This window comes from Magnolia sinica, chromosome 5 (assembly GCF_029962835.1).
Source record: "Magnolia sinica isolate HGM2019 chromosome 5, MsV1, whole genome shotgun sequence".
In the NCBI taxonomy this organism is placed as follows: Eukaryota; Viridiplantae; Streptophyta; class Magnoliopsida; order Magnoliales; family Magnoliaceae; genus Magnolia; species Magnolia sinica.
This window is the reverse complement of record NC_080577.1, coordinates 107900141-107921111: the sequence shown is the minus strand read 5'-3', so window position 1 is coordinate 107921111 and position 20971 is coordinate 107900141. Positions and strand designations below refer to the sequence as shown.

At 40.2% G+C, this 20971-nt stretch overlaps 1 protein-coding gene across 4 annotated transcripts; it reads right to left on the bottom strand.

Moving 5' to 3' along the window:
* Positions 1-421: 421 nt before the first annotated feature.
* Positions 422-16149, bottom strand: LOC131246624 (protein ANTHESIS POMOTING FACTOR 1). 4 transcript variants are annotated; one of them, XM_058246932.1, is made up of 11 exons: positions 16129-16149; positions 15828-15929; positions 7099-7199; positions 5877-5986; positions 5722-5788; positions 4980-5079; positions 4364-4480; positions 4148-4285; positions 2728-2809; positions 1313-1362; positions 422-782 (listed from the first exon to the last, which is right to left on the bottom strand). In XM_058246932.1, exons 2-11 carry the CDS (start codon positions 15900-15902, stop codon positions 618-620), a joined length of 1005 nt encoding a protein of 334 aa, XP_058102915.1. In that variant the 5' UTR covers positions 15903-15929; positions 16129-16149; the 3' UTR covers positions 422-617. The 4 variants fall into 4 exon arrangements, with proteins under 4 accessions (XP_058102915.1, XP_058102916.1, XP_058102917.1 ...); XM_058246933.1 differs by having other exon boundaries at positions 5880-5986; XM_058246934.1 differs by lacking the exons at positions 15828-15929; positions 16129-16149 and adding an exon at positions 8036-8054.
* Positions 16150-20971: the final 4822 nt, after the last annotated feature.

The following is a 20971-nucleotide window of genomic DNA, read 5'->3' as shown; positions in this document are numbered from 1 at the left end:
AAAGGATGTTTTCCTTTTTCCTCAAAAACTCGATAATCCTAGTTTTCACACCTTTTGAGAGAGAGATTTTACTTTTTTCCATTGACCCTCTGATATTTTCCTGAATACCAGTACACTGGTCCAAAGCAATACATTCTTCTAACCAAATCTCCCAACTGCAGAGTTTGGAAATTACAATTTGGTTTTCTGAGTAAACATGCAGCGAATCAACCACAGATGCAGGAGATTAAGATCGTCATGAAGCTGCCACAGATCCTAATGTCCTCTGCAGAGCAGGAGGCTTTGATTAGAGAGAACAGTCAGGTATTCAATGGCATCTTCAGAGATGAGAAGCAGTCCAGCCATTGATCGAAAGTACAACATGACATTCAAAGATAACCACAATGCAAATGATCTTCTATGGCAACGGAAGTACTCCGGATGCTGAAAGAAATCCATTATCAACCAAAATTTCCACAAAATTGATAAAATGAATATTGTTGGGTTGTGACTGTCTGACAGAAATTCAACGATGTCCTTCTAGAAATCCTCACTTCTTCGTCTAGCAATTGTAGAGTTGCTGTTGGCAAACCATGCAAAGAAACACCATTCATACATCAGGCGGGGTAGTGCTCTGATCATACTCCAACATTGTTGTTCTCAACAGCAACTGACTCCACAGTTGACTTCGAGTAGTCAGGGATCCAGAATGCAAGTACGGTAGATGCGGTGACAAACATAGCCCGACGAGGGGCCCACTTCAAGCAAGCCGCCACACCAACAGAGGTGTTCCAGGATGCCACCTGTGAAAGAAATCAAATAGCAACACCACCACCACAACCATTGATATCAGCATGAGCACCAATGTAGTTTAAAACAAGTTGGGTACTTGTAACAGCATCAACATAGTTTAAAACAAATCGGACCATACCAATCAATATTGTGGTGACCCAGATTTTTGTGAAAAAGAAAAAAAGAAAAAAAAAAAGATGTATGATAATCCAGACAGTCCATATTGCTGACCCAAATGTGGATGGAGCATGACCCAAAAATCACACTCAGCAAGCTATGGAAGCCAACTTATCTGATTTTTCCCATCAAATTAGCAGAACTTACAATCTTTCTTTTAGCCATCCATTTTGTAACCATGATCGGATGGTTGGGATTGCTTGATTGGTTGGATTTCAAGCTATGATTGAACCATAATTCATCCAACAATTTGGACGGCCTGGATTGCAATACATGCATCATGCATGCCACATCTAAGGAGGGTGCCACCGCCATTTTAAAGGTAGTGGTTAACTGCCACCAGAGTCTTGTATTTGAAGAATACCTCATTGCGTCTGCTGATGCTCCATGCATGCAAGGTTCCATCTCCAGAGCCTGCAACAGATGCAGACACTAGACTCAGTGCTGGTACTTTCAACAAAAGGACTTCCAACATTGAAATAAGTTTTCACAGTAAAACTGTTACTCTCTACAGCTAAGATAACTGAGCTGCTGATAGAAAAGCAAAACAAAGATAAACTACAGTAAATAAGCCGAGCAGTTTGTTGGAATTACTGGGGGTAACTTTAGAAAGCTAAGGGGTAGTTCTTTAATTTCCGGATTTAGAGGAAAAACAGTGGCATTGGACAAAAATACATTTGAAGTACGACAATAGAGCCAGATCCCTTGCCAGTTTAGCACCATTTTGAAAATGGTGGTGACTCATCCTCCTCATGTGTTGCACTGATGTACAGCTGTCCAGGCCATCCAAATTGTGGGTCTTATTGTGGATGGAGCATATCTCTAAATGACACTAATAAATCAATCAAAACCATTCCAAATCAACGGCTATCAAATGGATTATTAAAGTAGAATAGTGAGTGGTCCAAATTTGAAGGGAAAAATCAGACGATTAATATTATCTTCTCAGTGCAAAATTTCAGGGATGATCCATCCACAGTTGGGTCGGGGATTTGCACAGACTGGATTGCCTTACAACCATGCTACGTGTACAGTTGAAGAATACCCACCATTTCTTAGATGGTGCAAAAACTAACAAAGGTGTCTAGTGTGTGATACCAAGACCAAGCAAAAGCCCAAAATAATGTTCTTTCAAATAACTAATGAAGTAATCCATCAAGTGAATGAAAACGACTTTGGCAACGGATAAATAGGCGTTGCTATGCCCACACGAGTGCACAAAAAAGCTCATGAACACGCCACACATGTGCCAGCATGGCACGATGGTCCAAGAACCAATCCATCCATCAGAATGGCACCATTACATTGATGACCTAGCCCAAGAATCAGGTTGATACACTGGTCAAATGCACCACAGTTTGCAAGACAAATGTACGGCTCTGAAAAGCTTGGCTGAAGTTTTCCAACCCATCCACCGGTTTCCAATATTGGGACCCACATGCTAATTGGACCAGATTTTGTTTCTGCGGAAAACAAATAGAAGGCCATACCAGCCTGATGGATGGATTGGATCTAGCACCTATGTGCCATGATGGCACATTTGTGGTGCGTACACCTGCTTTATTCCATATTCATGTCAACTTAGTAAAGCTTATGGATAACATACATATGCAATTCCATGAAAATGGCTAGAGTACCACAATGTGGTTTTCTGGAGACCCACCTGGAAAAGGTTTGCATTGCAAACAAATAAACAGAGACAAAGAAATTCTCTCTTTTGAGCAAGTATTCAATTCTTTTTCATAGCAAATGGCATGACAACTGGATTATCAAATCTACCTGACACCACATACTGCCCATCTGGAGTGAAAGTTGCCTCGACCGTTGAATTGGGAGATGGCTCCAAACTGAATCCACAACGCTGAATGGAGAAACATGTAGCAATTGTTTAAATTTATCTATTCCTAATAATATGCATTTGAAGCGAAAAAAAGAGATGCAATGGTCCCCACGCTGCTTCATGAGACATGAGCGCGATTGAAAGCTATAAGCGTTCACATTTTGAGAAAAAAAAATGGAAATATATGCATGGAAAGTATTCTTACGCTGTGATTTTCTTTTAAAATACCACAAGCACCGAGTCAGAGGATGAATCTATGAAACATAGACATTGTATTGATAAGGACATCAGAGCACCATTTAGAGTATACCAGAAGAGAAGGAGATCTTTGGCCCCGGTTCTAGCATCTCTATGGTTGGATGATCATTATATGGGGCCTGAATCGAGTACGTAGCCATGTTGAAAGACCCCACATGCATGTTTATGCATCTTTGAAAGCCCCACACTAGGAATATGCATGTGGGCTGCATATAGGAGCGTATTGGACACATCTAGACCATTTGATTTATTAGATACACTTATCGGACAGTTGGATCACTTTGGACCATTAGATGATGGATATCATGAATTACTTAGCCAAGATCTCGAAAAAAGTCATTTTGGGGACATCAGATGGTCAGAATTCACGTGAAAAAGATGTGACCAAAGTTTGACACTGGCTGTCAATCAGACTCAACCTTCCTTTATCCAGGCTTGGGACCAGCAATGAGAACTCAAAACTCCCACCAGCAGAATTCAGATTACCAGTAAAAAAAATTGGAAAAAAGAAGAAGAAGAAGAAGAAGAAGAAGATGAAGAAGAAATAGTGACCCTGGAAAACCCTACACGTCAATAGATGCCATACAGTTACACGGTAGCGTGAAAGACAAACTAGTGTATAAAATTTTGGTTCCTAAAAGAATAAAATCTAGAAAAATAGCAATAAAAGCTGTTCAACATGAACCTCAAATGCGTCTGATACAGCACATATATCACATAATCCCAACAAGCATCATAACGTTTGCATGTCTATATCCATTGTAATTCTCCATAAAGATTGATTTCATATGACACATTGAACAAGTATTAAAATCTGTACTGGAGCAAGCATCAGTCAGATCGAAAACCTATCAGTATGTACCAGATGATGCCTTATTAATCTGAACTGGTGCAGATGTTGACTGATTTTACCAATCTATCAGGAGATGCATACAAAAAGCGCATCTTGCCGCCATATCATAGACTAACATATAGGTTGTGCATCGAGTGATATTCTAAATATAGTGCAGGAGTGCACATCACTATGAGAAACAACAAATGTTCGGTTTTATATCTTGCACAATACATCAAAACTATCATTATATAGGGCGATGAATTCACCTTCTCCCCTCCATATGCATCAAGAACATAGATATGGTTGTTTGTTGTTGTTAAAAGCATAGACTTTCCATCATTGCTGAACTTGATATCACAGACCTCGGCTGTATCTCCACCAACTAAAAAAGTATCAAATGGGCCCTGCATTTTGGAGAGGAATACTAAAATTACAGAATAGATGGTAGGAAAATGAATGCTTACTACTTTCTTGTAGAATACCTTGTCATAGGAACGAGAATCAAACAATTTAATAGCACCCCCTTCCATTGCCACCGCAAAAACAAGGCCCTGCTGATCATATGCAACAGTGGGCCTACCACGCAAACGCATAATTCCCTGAAAACTAAAACAGTAAGCATGAATCATGAATCAGGCAATCTGCATGATCTAACCGCCCTACAATACAAGAGGTTTGCTAAGCCCGTGCACTACACATCAACTTCTCCACACAGGGTGTGTGGGACCACCCATGCCTTGCATCAGGGCTCCACCACGTCAAGACCTGCCCAAAAATCAGGGCTTTCAAGTCATCCGGTGGACCACACATTTAAAACAAATGATGTCTAAAAAAATTGTCAATTGTCCACATTCAATGTATACGTGTGGTCTGCCTGATGAGGGGACCAGTCATCTACGAAGTGTAGTCCACCTGGTGAAGTTTTAGGATGTCCCCCACGTGCCACATTGGCACGTACATCCATGTGCAGAGCACATGTGGATTAGCAAAATTCATGATGCATAACCATGTCTTTTGCCCTGCGGATCATTCATTGGTAGTGCTTAACTTTATATTTTAAAGATTCATCATAGCCATGTGAGAAGCGAAGACTCTAACCTGGCAAGCATTTACACGAAGATCCCATAATCTCACGCTATGGTCAAGTGAACCTGACATGAAGCTGTCATTGATTGGCGACATGCAGAGCGAAACAACTCTAAAGCAAAAAATGGAAGAGCTGACGTTAGGGAAAAAATGGAATCGATACCCACCCTGTTTCATAGATAGAGCCCTTTCATTATACTTTTTGGTAGTATAAATAGTACAAGTTGCACCCTGTATTGCCAAATGAGCTTTGCTAAGCACACACGCGCATGCAATAAAGCTCATGTACATGCCAGGCACATAGGTGCAAGATCCAATCCATCCATCAGGTTGGTCCGACCTTCTACATGTTTTCCCAAAAATAGATCTGGTCCACTAAACATGTGGGCTGCAAATATTGGAAAACAAGAGGATGGATTAGAAAACTTTAGCCAAGTTTTTCAGAGCCGTACATTTGTTTTGCAAACTGTGGCGAACCTGACCAATAGATCAGTCTGATTCTTGGGCTAGGGCATCAATATACCGGTTCCTTTCTAATGGATGGATTGGACCCAGGACCTATCATACCATCCTCACAAATGGGTGGCAATGTACCTGAGCCTTATTGCACATGCAGCTTAGCAAAGCTCTTACTAAATATGCCAAAACAAATGCATGTAATAGTGGCTCCGAGAGAATAAATATATATATATAGCCTGTGCTAGAAAATGATTTTAATATGACCAAGTGCCAAAAGAGTTTAGAATTAACACACCTTTCCTTGTGCCCTTTGAAGTAGCGGAGACATCGATTATCGTACATAGAAAGATACCGTAAGGATTCTGAGAAAGGAAAAAAGCAGTTGCTTACATTTCTTAAGGAAACAGTATTAAAATCATATTCAAGTTTAACTTATGTTGAGAAATACACCACCAGAGGAATCCAAGTTGTATCTTGAAGAGCATATAATAGAGCTCGGATGGTGGGTGAAGCATATACGGTCTGCACCATGCTTCTTATGATATGTGGTCTTCAAAAGCCTGAATATTGTAGCATTCCATCACTTCAATTAAAAATGAAAAACAAGATAAAGAGGAACTTTTGAAAGACTATGAGAGTTTTGAGTTAATAGGCCTATGTGCATGCCTTCAAATTTTCAATTCCATGCATAACTGGAAAGAGAATTGCAGCAACACGACCCCTATCCATAGACTAATTTGTAACCAATGAAATTTATAAAATGAAAAGGGGGCGTGCTCCAGCGGTACTGGTATGGGCAAATGTGGGACCCATTGATGTGTTCTCATAATCCAACTCGTCCATAAGATGCGTCACCTTCAAAAACCTCCAGAGACCAAAAATCAGCATGATCCGAAACTCAGATGGGCCATAGCACAATTAACATATTGAGAGGTGACGCTCATTGTTGAATAGCAGGGGGGCCCACCATGTAGTGTATATATAATCAAGGCCACTGAGACACTTCATTCAGTAGAGATGAAGGATTAGGCCAAGATTCAGGCTATTTCGCTACTCATATAGGCCCCTATAAAATTCAAGGGTGGGCATTTCCTACCAGCCTGGTTCTTTTCTGTGCCCCCTCTTAATTTTGGATCGGGCTGAGTTTTCGATGCTATGTGTTTTCTGATGTAAGACATCAGATAGGTGGTTGGACGGCTTGAAGACTGGTCATGGGCCCCACATCTTCCCGGTACCTCCATAAACTTGCAGTACTTACCCATGACTTCTTTTTAATAATCACATCATGGATATGAGCTTCAAACCCAATTCATACCTACACCTCTACATCTGTATTCACGGATCGTCTTTGAGCATTTACTAAAGTAGCCAACTAAATCCTATGACAGTTACCAAGTGTTAATAAAATGACCAAGGTGCAATTTTATGCAAATATTAGTTTCACTCGGTCAATCTCAGGCATATAAGCACAACCTACAAATGTACACTCTGCCCTATGTGATGCTTCCATTCCATACTCATCCTCAACCCCATCGCACATTTTAATAATTACAATCATACCACTATAAAACTATGCGCGCGCATACACGAACATGGGCTAGTATAGCACTAAAAACGCAAAATACAGCCCAATTCTACCACCATATTGATGCAGGTGGAATAATGTACTCACGTGGCATTAGCAGTATTGTATAAACGCACCGAGTCATCCTCACTGGCTGTAACTAGTAGATCCTCGGTTCGATGAAAGTCAATCGAATTGATCTTCCCGACCTTCAAAAAAAAAAAAAAAACACAGAATACACATGATGTGAAAGTTCCATGGAATTAAAAACAGCAGATAATTCACGGACTTGAGTAGAAAATTTCTCCCTTGTTTCCCTGACTGGTGCTCAATAGAAACTATTAAGCTAAAAACTTTTGTGGACAAGCCAACAGTGGTAGTTCACCTCTCGCCACCATGTAAGTGGCACACATGCAAGGCAATTCTGGCCATAGAAATTGTTGGCTTGGTTGTGGATGAAGCATATTCCAAAAACACACACTGATTAAACGACTGCAACCATCTAATTGGTGACGATCAACTGGATGGTCAAAACTAAAACGGCCAGTAGTCCAATTTCAACGGACAGAGATGGTTAAGATTGTAAAATCAGTGTGATTGTGGGTTATACTTGTCCATGCTAGGGTCAAAGATTATGACTTGAATTTCCATAAATGTATGCCACATGCAAGGTAGATGAGTCACCATCATTTCCACTGTAACCTTTATTGGCTAATTGATGCAATCACACCCTATCCCACACATGCCCACAAGAAGAGGCCCAAATGGGTTCCCAATGGAGCACATTTGGTTGGGGTCCTTATCAAATTCTAATTAGTTTTCATACTTGTTTTAGAAGTTTCCCTTTTATCGTTACTCTGTTAGGAAGTTGCATCATGTTAGGATTTCTGTTTACTCTTGGAAATGGGTAATGATTACTTACCCCCGTAATTGCATAGTTATATCACTTATACGTGACGGCAATGATTACATCATACCATTGTTTCTTTTACCATGGCATCACTGTAAAAATGGGCCATTTGGTAGGTAAAAATGTATTGATTACCATTTCCTTTATCTATTTACTTCACATGTGTGTTTGACTCTCGTTTTTTCTGCCGTAATTCTCTGTTGACCAAACACCCTGAAAAGATAATGATGGCTCATTTAATTTGAATTACACCAGAAATTGGAAAACCAAACAGGCCCTGTGAAAATTAAATATTAGATAAAGGAAACCGTGTATTTTTCACTCTATAAATAAGGCTACATGCTTGGGTGGTAGACTCTCATGAGTTTCAACACCCAGTCAAGGGTTCGAGCATCCATAGGTGGTGAAATTCCACTAGCGTGAGTGTGTGGGGGTGTGTGTGCGTGTTAAAAAAAAAAAAAAAAAAAAAAAGGCTACATGCCATATGTAATAGACAGATTCATGATCTTTTCTTTTGAGCAAAATCAGATGAGACCTTCGTTTCTACAGTAGTAGTATTGGACTAAGGAATCGTGTGATCTCTAGTGCATGACTAGAGTGCTGTTGAGCTTGCTTGCAGTCTCGTTTCTTCTTTCTATTTGCTGTGTGGAATCTTCTTACACACCCGCTTGTATTGACATTCAATCTAGTACACGGATCTCTGTTTTGCATTTGGTTTCTGTTCTTTGAATCTGAATGCGTTGATAAAAGATGACAAACCAAAGGATAAAAAGGCACAGATGACAATTTTGAGCTTATTGCTATTTATGGAAGAAAGCCCTGATCAAGGACTAATGTGCGCCTTAATAGGGTGAGAATGCGAACTGAGCTGTCTAGGAAGGTTCCAGCTCCACCACCTAAGTTTAGGACAGCTCGTCTTAAATTCAAGTTTTTAATTCCAGATGAGTTACCAGATGAATTGTTGTCCAGCATTCCAGCGATCTAGTGTTAGATGCTATATTGCCTGATCCACCAACATTCCATATGAATCTAATGGAGAATACCAAGCTTCACCCATAGGTGGAATGCTTATTAGCAAAAGGCTTTATTTGTGAAAGCCTTAGCCTATGCATTGTGCCTTCCTTATTGACCAAAGAAAGAAATAAGCTGGAGAATGTGCATTGGCAATCGCTCCAACAAGATAATGGTTGAGTACTGTTTTCCTATTCTTCATCTAGCTGATATGTTGGACATGATGACGAATGCCAGTCTTCTTGAAGATTGATTTGAAGAGCACCTATCATCGGATCAGGATTCGCAAATGCATTAAAGACGAAGGACAGGTACCACAAGTAGTTAGTCATGGCTTTCCCTACCAATGAGCCAAACTGATACAAATTCTACAACTTTTCATAGGCATGTTCGTTGTTGTCTATGTAGATGACATCCTTGTCCATAGTTGCTCACGCAAGGACCATATTATTAGGCATCTTCAACAGGTGATGATAGTCCAACAGAAAGAAAAGCACTTCATCAATCTAAAGAAGTTAACCTTTATGAGTCCCAACGTGGTTTTCGCAAGATTTGTTGCACTTGTAGATGGAGTTAAAGCTGATCTAGAAAAGATTCAAGCAACAATTGATTGGCCTCACCAGACAAATAATCATGAAATTTGAAGCTTCACTGGCTTGACCACATTCTACAGAAGGTTCATCAGGAACTTTAGCACTATTATGGCACCCATTAGGCCATTACTGAGTGCATGAAGGCCGGTCCTTTGAGTGGATTAAAGCAGCAATCAAGCCCTCCGAGAAAACAAGCAAAAGATGGTGGAAGGCCCAGTCCTCAAGCTTCTTGATTTTGAGAAAGTATTTGAAACGGCTTATGATGCATCCTTATAGTCATTGGTGGTGTTCTCAATCAAGGGACATCTTGTGGACTTCTTTGGTGAGAAACTGAATAATGCACGGCAGAAATAGTCTAATTATGATATGAGTTGTAAGCTATTGTATAGGCCTTGAAACATTAATATCATTACCTCACTCATCAAGAGGTTGTGTTGCATTCTAATTATGAGGCGTTGTGTTATTTTAACTCCCAAAAGAAATTAAGCAAGCAACACACTAGGTGGAAAACAAATATTTAGGAGTTCACATTTAATTTGAAGCATCAGACAAGCATAGAAAACAAGGCAGCTGATGGTCTTACACAAAAATTGGATTCATTGGCTATCGTGTCTGTCTCTATTCTTGGGTTCAAAAGACTCAACAGAGACTATACGGCTAATGGTGATTTTGGAATATATTTCCAACGCTTTCTGCAGATTCAAGCACCAAGTAACCACAAATACGTTACAGTTTGCAAGTTAGGTACCTATTTATGACATGAGATTATGTTTCCCAAAGCTCCCTGCAAAAGTTTGTGAAATGAGAGCTTCATTTAGGTGGCCTTGGTGGTCACTTTATATGGATAAAACAACAGTCCTAGTCAATGACCGCTTCTACCAGTCAAGTTGGAAGAAAGACATTGGAATCATTGTTCGACAACTTCGAGCACGTTAGTTATGATAGGAAGCATGCAAAACACCGGTCTTCATACTCCACAATCCACATGCAGTCCTACATGAGCCATGGATGGACATCAGCATGGATCTGCATTGTAGTCGATAGGTTTTCTAAAATTGCCCATTCCATCTCTTGATGTCTTCTTACAAGGGAAAAAATGGGCAATTTTAGAAAACCTATTGACAATGTAGATCCATGCTGATGTTGACAATGTAGATCCATGCTGATGTCCATCCATGGATCATCTAGGACTGCATGAGGAGTATAAAGACCAGTGTTTTGTGTGCTTCCCTTCATAACTAACATGCTTGACGCTATCATTACTGATGTTTTCTTCAAAGAGGTGGTTCGTCTACATGGTGTCCCCAAGACAATTGTCTTGAGAATGATGTCAAGTTTATGAGTTACTTCTAGTGAACCTTGTGGTCTAAAGATGGGATATAATTAAACTTCTCAAGTGACTATCATCCACAGAAACATTAACTAATTGAGGTCGCCAACTATAGTCTTGGAAATCACCTTCGACATTTGGTTGGTAATCACATTAGTTAACGGGACGTCTTATTGTCTCATGTTGAGTTTGCCTACAACAGTTCCATGAACCACATTATGGAACTCTCTCCTTTCGAGATCGTGACCGGTATTAGACTTGGGTAGCTTATCAATTTAGTTCCACGCCCTATTGCAAGTTTGACTGAGACAGGACAAGGAGGCCTTTGCACAACATAACAAGGAAATACATGAGAAAGTCGGGCAGAAATGCACATCCAACCGGACCAAGAATGGACCTTTCAAACAGTCAGCTCATTCGATGCAAGAGAATGAGTCTTTCAAAGAGTCAACCCGTTCAATGAAATAAGGGTCGTTCGAACAATACATTGATCTTTCAAATAGTCAATCAAGCACCTGATAATGGCCACGTGCCATGAATGCATGAATAATCCAACTTTTATTAGTCCGATTCGCAAACATCCATTTAATAAGCCTTTACAAGTAGTAGCCAACATTGATTCAACACGTAGGCCTTACCATCACAATACATATACATCCGACAACAACAAGGATTCTTCCGAACAAAGCGAGCAAGGCAAGCTAACAAGGCACGATAATTCGCAACGATGGTAAGTCTACGACTAATTACATTTAATCTAAACACAAGGTGGCCAATAGTTCAAGGTGCACTCTCATATATGTGTTCGGATATATGAATCATGGGGCAGTCCGGGTCACGAGGGTTAATCCACAATCGACAATAATCCATGTGGACTTCACCAGTGAATTCCGGTTGCTGGCATCATGATTCTAAACGTTCTAACATACAAGCTATATAAATGACTAAACATGCCACGTGTCTATATGCAGATTTTTCAAATTTAAGGATTCTACTAATCAATGCTAAAATTAACGCATGTAACCTAGGTTAAATAAGCTATCATATGATTCATACCCAACAGTTCTAGGGTTAATACATGTAGCATAAATCACAAGAGTTATCACATGATTCATAGGTTAATAAGCATGCTTATTGATGCAGGACAATTAACCACTTACTCTAAAAGCTCGAACTGTTAGAGTATGGTGAATTAATCCCTTTATCTCATAGCCCAGGCCCCATATCTCATAGGTTAGGACCTCGGCCGAACCCCCTTCGTGGGCCCTAAATCACATGGGTACCGCCTCACACAAACTGCTCACCCCGAGTGTGTCCCCGCATCCCACAGGCAACCTCACTCGAAGCCAGTGTGAAAATGCTCCTGCATTAATCACTCCCGGTGAGGAGTCCCGAACACGAGACCTCCCGCTTTGATACCAATTTGATGCAGGACAATTAACCACTTGCTCTAAAAGCTCGAACAGTTAGAGTATGGTGAATTAATCCCTTTATCTCATAGCCCAGGCCCCACATCTCATGGGTTAGGACTTCGACCGAACCCCCCTCGTGGGCTCATGAGCCCCAAATCACATGGGCCGCCCAACCCGAGTGCGTCCTCACATCACACAGGCTACCCCACTCGAGCCCGGTGTGAAATGCCCCTGCATTAATCACCCCTCGGTGAGGAGTCTCGAACACGAGACCTCCCCCGTGGGCCCAAATCACATGGGTCACCCACCCCGAGTGTGTCCCCGCATCCCACAGGCTACCCTACTCGAGCCCGGTGTGAAAATGCCCCTGCATTAATTATACAAATAATGAGACTATCACAAGACCAAAAATGTTGAAGGAAAGCTTGAAGAGCATTTCGTCACCTTGGAGTCGGGATTCCTCGACTCGAGCACAACCCTAGCTATGGAAATTTGGAGAAAACGCTCTAAACCTAAATTAAAGTACAAGCCCACGGTTAACCACTTTAGATTTGGCCCATAACTAAACGTAAATCAGGGGATTAGGGCTTAACTACCTCAGATAGATTGATTCTCGACTCGATTCGGCGGACAAGGGCCAGAGATCGGCGCACAACCGAAACCCTCAAGGAGCCACATTCGAATACAGCCTTCACACGAACATGGACCACCACCAGACAACTATCAGGCATCCAAACCCTAATATTAGAATCCGGGATTCGGAGAAATGCAAATGGTTTCCAACCCTAATAGCTGCAAAGCACTACGAGGTTTGTGGAAAGACATAAAAGCAAGGCTAGGGTGTCAAACAACCATTCACTCCAAAAGCTCAAGCTGTCAGAGTGTGGTGTATCAATGTATATCAAGGGACTTAATTACTTCAACACCCCCCCGCATGTGCGGGGTGGGAGCTCCGCACAGGAACATACTGACAAGGGTGGAGGGACACTCATACCATAAATAGGCCGGGCATAATTTCCCGGTCCCTGGGCCGGACCTAATTTTCCTGACCCCCCGTGGGAGAATAATATATTAGCGAGGCATATTTGCTGCTCTCGAGATTCGAACATAGGACCTTCCGCTCTGATACCATGTCAAACAACCATTCACTCCAAAAGCTCAAGCTGTCAGAGTGTGGTGTATCAATGTATATCAAGGGACTTAATTACTTCAACATAGGGAGCCTCTTACCTCACAAAGGAAGGGGATTCCGGCCCCCAACTGAAGGTTCTCCAGTCGGGATGGCACCAAGTAACTCCCACAGCCCCAAATGCAAAGGATCTTCTTCCTCCCTACCCCCACACGCACTCTCTTGATCTTACACTTTCTCTTCTCTTTTCTTTTCTCCCTCAAAAACCCTAAAATTTAAGGTTGGGTTACTCAAATGAGAGAAAAGGGGCAAGGGATGGGTATTTATACACTCAAAAATTTCCTACAAATTGGTAACTTACGCGACCCATTGGTCAGACCGACGATCTGACAGTCGGACCGACAATGTTCGTGGATTTTCTCATGTCTTTCGTGCCTCACCTGTAGGTCGAACTGACAACGCACTTTCTTGCCTTGTGAAGGGTCCTACCACATGAAAATTTTACAAGGGCATGCAAATGTTCAGAAACAATCACAATTTCAAGAAAGGGGTGAGATCATGCTACAGCTTAAGCTTAAGAGGTTTCCAATAAAAACCTAGACCAAGCTCCACTACAGAAAGGTGGGCCATTATCGTGTTTGGAAGAAGCTATGTGATAATGAATACCCAATTTAGCTTCCATTTGAAATGAAGATCGACCTATTCTCAATGCCAAAGACCTCGCAATTTACCTTAGACACTAGAAGATGAGAGCATGAAAGAATGAATTGTGTCCATACCCAAAGCACATGCTAATTCAAGGAAGTCATCGAAGATGTGTTGGACAATTGACTTGTTTCAACATGTCAAGGAGACCAAACAACATGAGGATTTCAATTGATGATTTCAAGCACATCAACTGTAGCTCTATGAGTACATTGTAGTCAACTCAACAAAGCCATGTCCTTTCACCCCATGCAACTCATGCATGTTTCACATGTGCACCCAAGAAGAGGCCCAGGTGGGGTCTTAAGTCCTTATTTATTTCTAATTAGTTTTTCTATATGTTTTAGAAGTTTCCCTTTTATTGTTACTATGTTAGGAAGTTGTGTCCAATTAGGAGTTTTGTTTCCTTATTGTGAGAATCAAAGATTAGATCAAGTGATGAACCTTGCATACCTCGCTCTATAATTAAGGCAACAGACCACACGTAATAAGCAGATTCATGATATTTTCTTTCGAGCTAAATCTGCCAAGAGCTTCATGGATCGGGCCCTCCTAAGGAAGTGCTTGTGGAGATTCGTGACAGAAGAAAAGGCTCTTTGCCATGAGATCATTGCGGGCAAATATGGATATGAGACAAACAATTGAGCTACCAAGGCATCTTCTCTATGCAAAGCTTCATGGATTTGGAAAGGCATAATTCGGATCAACTCGCAATTCTATAATGAGATTGCATTTGTGGTGGGCAATGGGGAAAGGGTCAGATTTTGGGAAGATGTGTGGGCTAGCGATGCATCTCTCCAAAATGCGTTCCCATTTGTGGTGCATCTAGCTTTGACAAACAATATTTTGGTTGCTAAATGTTTCTTTGGAACCGGCTCCATAGGAGTGTGGAACCCCCCATGTCGTGATAACATGCTTGATGGAGAAATTGAAGAACTCGCAAGGTTGCTCAACAGCCTTCAACACTATGTGTTGGTGTCAGGAGAATAGACAAATCGGGCCACTTCTCAGTGAAGTCGTTCTATGACGTTTTAATTCATCAAAATAGAGAAGTCTCCCGTGGTCATACAGAATCCATGTGGCATAACGGAGCCCCCTCAAAGGTAGCAACATTCAGTTGGGTTGTTGGTAGAGGCAAGATCCTAACATTGATAATCTCCAAAAATGAGCTATGGTTATTCCAAATATTTGCGTTGTGTGTATGGCAGACGTGGAATCTATAAGTCATCTTTTCATCCATTCTTCCTTTGCTAGAAGTGTATGAAACTCTATCCTTGGCACTTTCAGTTTCTCTTGGGTCATGCATAATTCAGCCCCAGAGCTGCTTCCAAATAAAATGCTTCGTTATATATATATATATATATATATATATATATATATATATATATATATATATATATATATATATATATATATATATATATATTGCCGAGAGCTTTGTTTCTACGGTAGTGGTAATGCAGAGAAGAATTGTGTGATCTATAGTGCATGACTAGAGGGCGTCGAGCTTGCTCTCGGCCTTGTTTCTTCTTCATATTTCATATGTGGAATCTTCCTATACTCCTGCTTATGATTAGGTCATAAAATCTAGTATGTGCATCTCTACTCTATTCTCTGAATCAACGTGCATTACAGTTGGTTGTTTCTGAAAATCGATGTGGGTTTTAACTGAAATTCCATGTTTTATGAAATGCTGCAAAAATAGAAAATGGAAGAAAAAAATGAAAAATCAACAAATAAAACTTACATAGTCTGGAAAAACGGCACCGACAGACATGCTGCGGACAGTCTCATCGTCGAGTTCTGTGAGAGAAATCTGCATATTTCCCAGCAGTGCAGCTCCAAATTTCTGGAGAGAGAGAGAGCAGAAACAAAAAGAAAAAAGAAAAAAGAAAAAAGAAAAATCATAATCTCGCGGAAGATGAAATATGTAGGATGCTTCTAAAATGCTCACAGTGCGTAATGCACCGGGTTTTTTTTGCTTTATCTTCGATTTTCCGTGGCACTCTGCGCATAATAGAATCGAGTAGGGTTTTAGGGATTTTTACCGCAAGATTCCTTCGGGATTCGGATTTTACCCAAATAATCAGTGGACGATTACAAATTGCATGGAGATGGAGGTGCGTCCTGCGCCACCATGGATAAAATCGGTCCAGGTAGGGCTCTATGGGGCCCACCGTGATGTATAGGTTTTATCCACGCCGTTCATCCATTTTTCCAGATTATTTTAGGTTATGAGGCTAAATATGAGACAGGTTCGAGGGTAGAGTGGACCACACAATTGGGATTTTATGCCCACCGTTAAAAACTTCTTGGCGACCACAGAAGCTGGAATTTGTGTTTTCCCATCATCCAGGTCTACCGGACCTTATGAACAGGTCCGTTGGATGGCAAATAAACATCACGGTCAGCCCTGGGATAGTTTCAACGGTGGATATCATTATCACAACTGATTCCCCTGGCGTGGTCCACATGAACCTCGGATCTGTCTCATTCTAAGCTCACACACTAAAATGATCTGAAAAATGGATGAAGGGCGTGGATAAAACTCATAAATAAGGGCGGGGCCCACAGAACCATCCCTGGACCAATTTCGTCCACTTTCTCATTGGCGGATGAAGTTACATAGATGACTTCATCAAATTTTTTCTTTTAAAAAAAATAAAAAATAGTAAGAGCCGAGAATTGCTGGGGTGGGGTTGGTCCATAACATCCAACCCATCCAATATGTGCACAGCTGGTTTAAAAAAATAAAGGATTCAATTCATTTAGCTACAATTGAATTGAGATATTTACAATGGTGTATATTATTTCCTATGGATTGGCCCATTAGTTATATTATCTTTTTAGTTCATGTTGCTGCATTTATTTAATGAATCTGGATCCTCTTGCTTGCCACAGGTAGGTGAGGTTTTGATTTAGTGAATTGGAATACATTGTTCAACACAAGCATGAAAATTTTGTATTTTTACATTGATTCATTCATCATTGAGATTGTTAGCACTGCTACATTAAATACAATGTGTGATAATGTGGTCTAGTTAAATTACAACCAATAGGATTTTTCTGCTTGTGATTAGGAGAGAATCCAAAATCTATCATAATAGATTGCATGTTAGACAAATTCCACCAGGGCCATATAATTGGACATGGATTGTGTCTCACCATGCCGTCTCTAGCCACAAATGGGTAATGTTATAGGTAGGCCCACTATTGATGTATATGTGTATCCGCACTATCCATCCCTTCTCTCAGGTCATTCCAAGGTGTGTACACAAAAATAGGTAGATCCAACATGGACCATATCATATATGGCTTTTGCATTTAATACAACCCAAGCTTATTATTTGGTGTGGTCCACTTAAGCATTGGATCTGCTTCATTTTTTTTACACATACCTTAAAATGATCAGCAATAAAGGATGGGCAGCATGGATAAGCAGATACATCACAGTGGGCCCACCCATGGAATCAGATGTTACAATTGTTTCAATCAATCTGAATTTGGGACTGAGAATTAGCCACAGTGGGTTTCACAATTTAGTCGGTTTAACTTGAGTTAGTATAGGTCCCACTTTTAAAATCATGAGTGCCCGTATATCGAGTCATACGCTGCTAGAGTATTATATAACTCCTTAACTGCACACTCTAATGTAAGTGCTTATGTGCCAAAAATTTCCTTCGATGGACCATACTATTTTCAACTTTGCGTCTGTGGGCCCCACCTTTACTATATTCTTATGATGGCCTGAAGAGGCAGTTAGTGGTGACGTATGTCCCCACACCTCCATTAGCTTCGAGTAATTTAATTGTAATGAAGTGCCACAACGTTGCAAGATTCAATGTATGATTATGTGTATGATGCTTAATGCGAGTGGACAATTTGATTTGATATGAAGGGTGTGGGCCCATTCAAAATTTCATAGTTATTGGTGATTGTAGTGATCCCATCCGTCAAAAAAAAAAAAAAAAAAAAATCTCACCAGGCTCTGATTTCGAAGCATGCGAACGGCTATAATTAAGTTTAAGATTGTGGCCCACTTAAGTATTCCATGGGCCTCAAATTTCAACCATGTTTGTGTGATGCTCCTTTTTATTTTTAAATTTTTAAAAGGCGAATCCAAGGAACGGTTCAGATTTTAAAAACCATCTCATACTTTAACGTGTGTGAGAGGCTGTAGATGGGTGCCTGGCTACCACCATTTTTTGAAAAAAAATAAATGAGAGCAGGTTCCCACCATTTGCATGTCAACAGCAGATTCAATGAAAATTGAGTGGCATCCAAATAGGCCATCAGGTAGTTCAATCGGTGCATATGCTTGCTCATCTAGATTAATGGGTGAAATATATTAACGTTTACCTGACACAATCGGTGCATATGCTTGCTCATCTAGATTAATGGGTGAAATACATTAATGTTTACCTGACACAATCGGTGCATATGCTTGCTCATCTAGATTGTACGATTAATGGGCCACCTCTTTTATTTTTGTCCAAATGGATTAGCCTCCACTAAGATGATCCTATCCATCCGATCAATTGCATTTTTTTAGTAATTAATGGAATTTTCCATGAATTTAGCAATGAGAATCATGAACTCAATGTACCGCCGTCGTCAAAGGAATGTGTACATGAGATGGAATTTTTTATATGTAAGATCATAAACTTTGGCAATGTAATTAATCAATCAAGCTATAGTCATAAATCATCAAATCAAAACCAATCAATTGAGAGCCCACCTCTTGAGTGGATCATAGTTTTACTATTCAAACAACACTAACAGTTCAATTAATTGGATAACCTTTGCATGTTCCACAATGATTTACAATATTTTATTGATAGGAAGCTTTAAGGTATCTAAATGACAAAATTTGCAAACCAAGACCCACTCAAGAAGCAAACTATCGAGCTGTTTGGATACAAGCAAAATCATGTTTGGCACAAATTATTTAGAATAGACGATTATAATTTGTCTAACTCATTCATGCACATCAACTAATAAAATGAAGTTAGTTTGTTTACAAATATAATCGATAGCAGGTACAAGTGACAGTGGGCTGGGTTTAGGCTAGGCCAGGTCAGGCTTGGTTTGGGCCGGGCCCCAGCCTAAAAGACAGGCTTCGCACAAAGAGCTCAGACTCGAGTCCCCAAAAAAATTCATCAGGCCACCTGAAAAAATTGGTTGAAGAAAGTTCATCTTTAGTTCCACAAGTAGGAACATAGTTTTGCATAGATGAATCACAGGTTGTCAATGAGTCACAATCCAAATTCTAGCACTTGACACATGCCGTGTGTACTACCATCAATATTCAAGCACCCTGTATGTGCTACATGTGTTAACATGCACAAACACCGCAAGTGCTATATGTGCCACCATCCATCTTTTAATCTTCTTACATGTTTAATAAACATTTAATTCACAAAGCATGTGCATAAAACATTAAAGTTTCATTTTGTTACTTTGAAATTTCATTATATCTGATGTAACCAAACACAGCCCAAAATACACTGTTCATGAAGATATGATCATGGCAAAGTTCAACTGGTGGAATGAACCACTTGCTTCTCAACATAGATTTTGTTTTTAGAACATTGATTAGGACAAATATGTTTCAGAGACAGGCCTCACACTGGCTGTTTGGATGCAAAGAGTCGCTGGTAACGGCATCGTGCTTTGGTGCAATTATTCACTCGAACCATGTATGTTGGATCATGCTACACCAATTTCATTTTCATAATTTTCACATCAAAATGTTCTTTTCGTTATTAAGAGTTTTTACCTGGGATTGCTAAAAATTTCAAGACTGAGAAGTGTTTGGATGCACTGCAGAATTGAGGTGATGATTAATCTAGTAAAGCAAAATTGACCCAAATTGTAATCTAGATTGCAATCATATTGAGGGTCTAAGCTCCAAGTTACATTTATGTTGCTTTCAAGTTCAAACTTTAAAGAGAAGTAACCACAAAAAACATTAATTGTTCCTTTTAACCACTTGCAGTTGCACATCCAAACATGGACAAAGTTGGGTGACTGAGCACATGCCAAAAGTATTTGTATGGGCCATAGAAGTTTGGGATCATATGCTGATATTTGTGTTCTCACTTCATGCTGGTGGGAATCACCTTATAGGCACAAGAAGGTTTTGATTGTAGGTCTTTCCATCCCTACATTTTCCTATGGTGTGGCCCACTTGAGTTATGGATCTACCTCATTTCTGGACTTATGTCTTAACATGAGCAGGAAAAACGGATGGATGGATTGGATGCTAGACATCGTGGTGGGCTCATAGTCATCGCACTATCACGTCCAAGGAGGAGAGCACTACAAGTGACACATGCGAATGAGTGGACTATTACATTGCATCTGTCGGTTGCACCAATCCGTGTAAGGATCTGATCTAAGCATGCAGGCGGGCTAAATAAAAACTGAAGTGGCCCACAACACAAGAAGCAGTAGGGATTGAGTTCACCATCGAAACTTGGGGACCACAAAATTTGAATGTTTTCCCTCAATTTACATGGATTTCAGATCTGGCCTATATAATTAATCTTCGAATATTTCCCTTAAATGTATATTGGTGGATTTTTCTTTTTCTTTTTTTCTTTAAATAAATAAATAATTTTAAAAAAAAAAGAAAAGAAAAAAAGAGAGAGGAATACTACACTGCTCAGGTTTTCAGTTCCTACAAGTGGGGGCATGGTTCAATGATCTAGACCATTGATAAGAAGAGCCTTGCCAAGGTAGCCATACGCCCAAGTACTCCAGATTGACCATACAAATGGTTTTTTTTATAAAAAAAAAAATATATATTATATATTGAATAATCAAAGGGCTCCAGATTCTTTCATTGAAAGTAAAGCTCACATGAAAATCAGCGAGTCAAACCAGTGA

What these genes read in the sequence shown, in the direction of transcription:
- LOC131246624 (XM_058246932.1), bottom strand. Translation starts at nt 15,902, where the DNA reads ATGCAGATTTCTCTCACAGAACTCGACGATGAGACTGTCCGCAGCATG. An exon ending in ATTCTCGTTCCTATGACAAG is followed by an intron (nt 4,286 to 4,363) that starts GTATTCTACAAG and finishes TCCAAAATGCAG; the next exon opens with GGCCCATTTGATACTTTTTT. An exon ending in GCATCAGCAGACGCAATGAG is followed by an intron (nt 783 to 1,312) that starts GTATTCTTCAAA and finishes TTTCTTTCACAG; the next exon opens with GTGGCATCCTGGAACACCTC.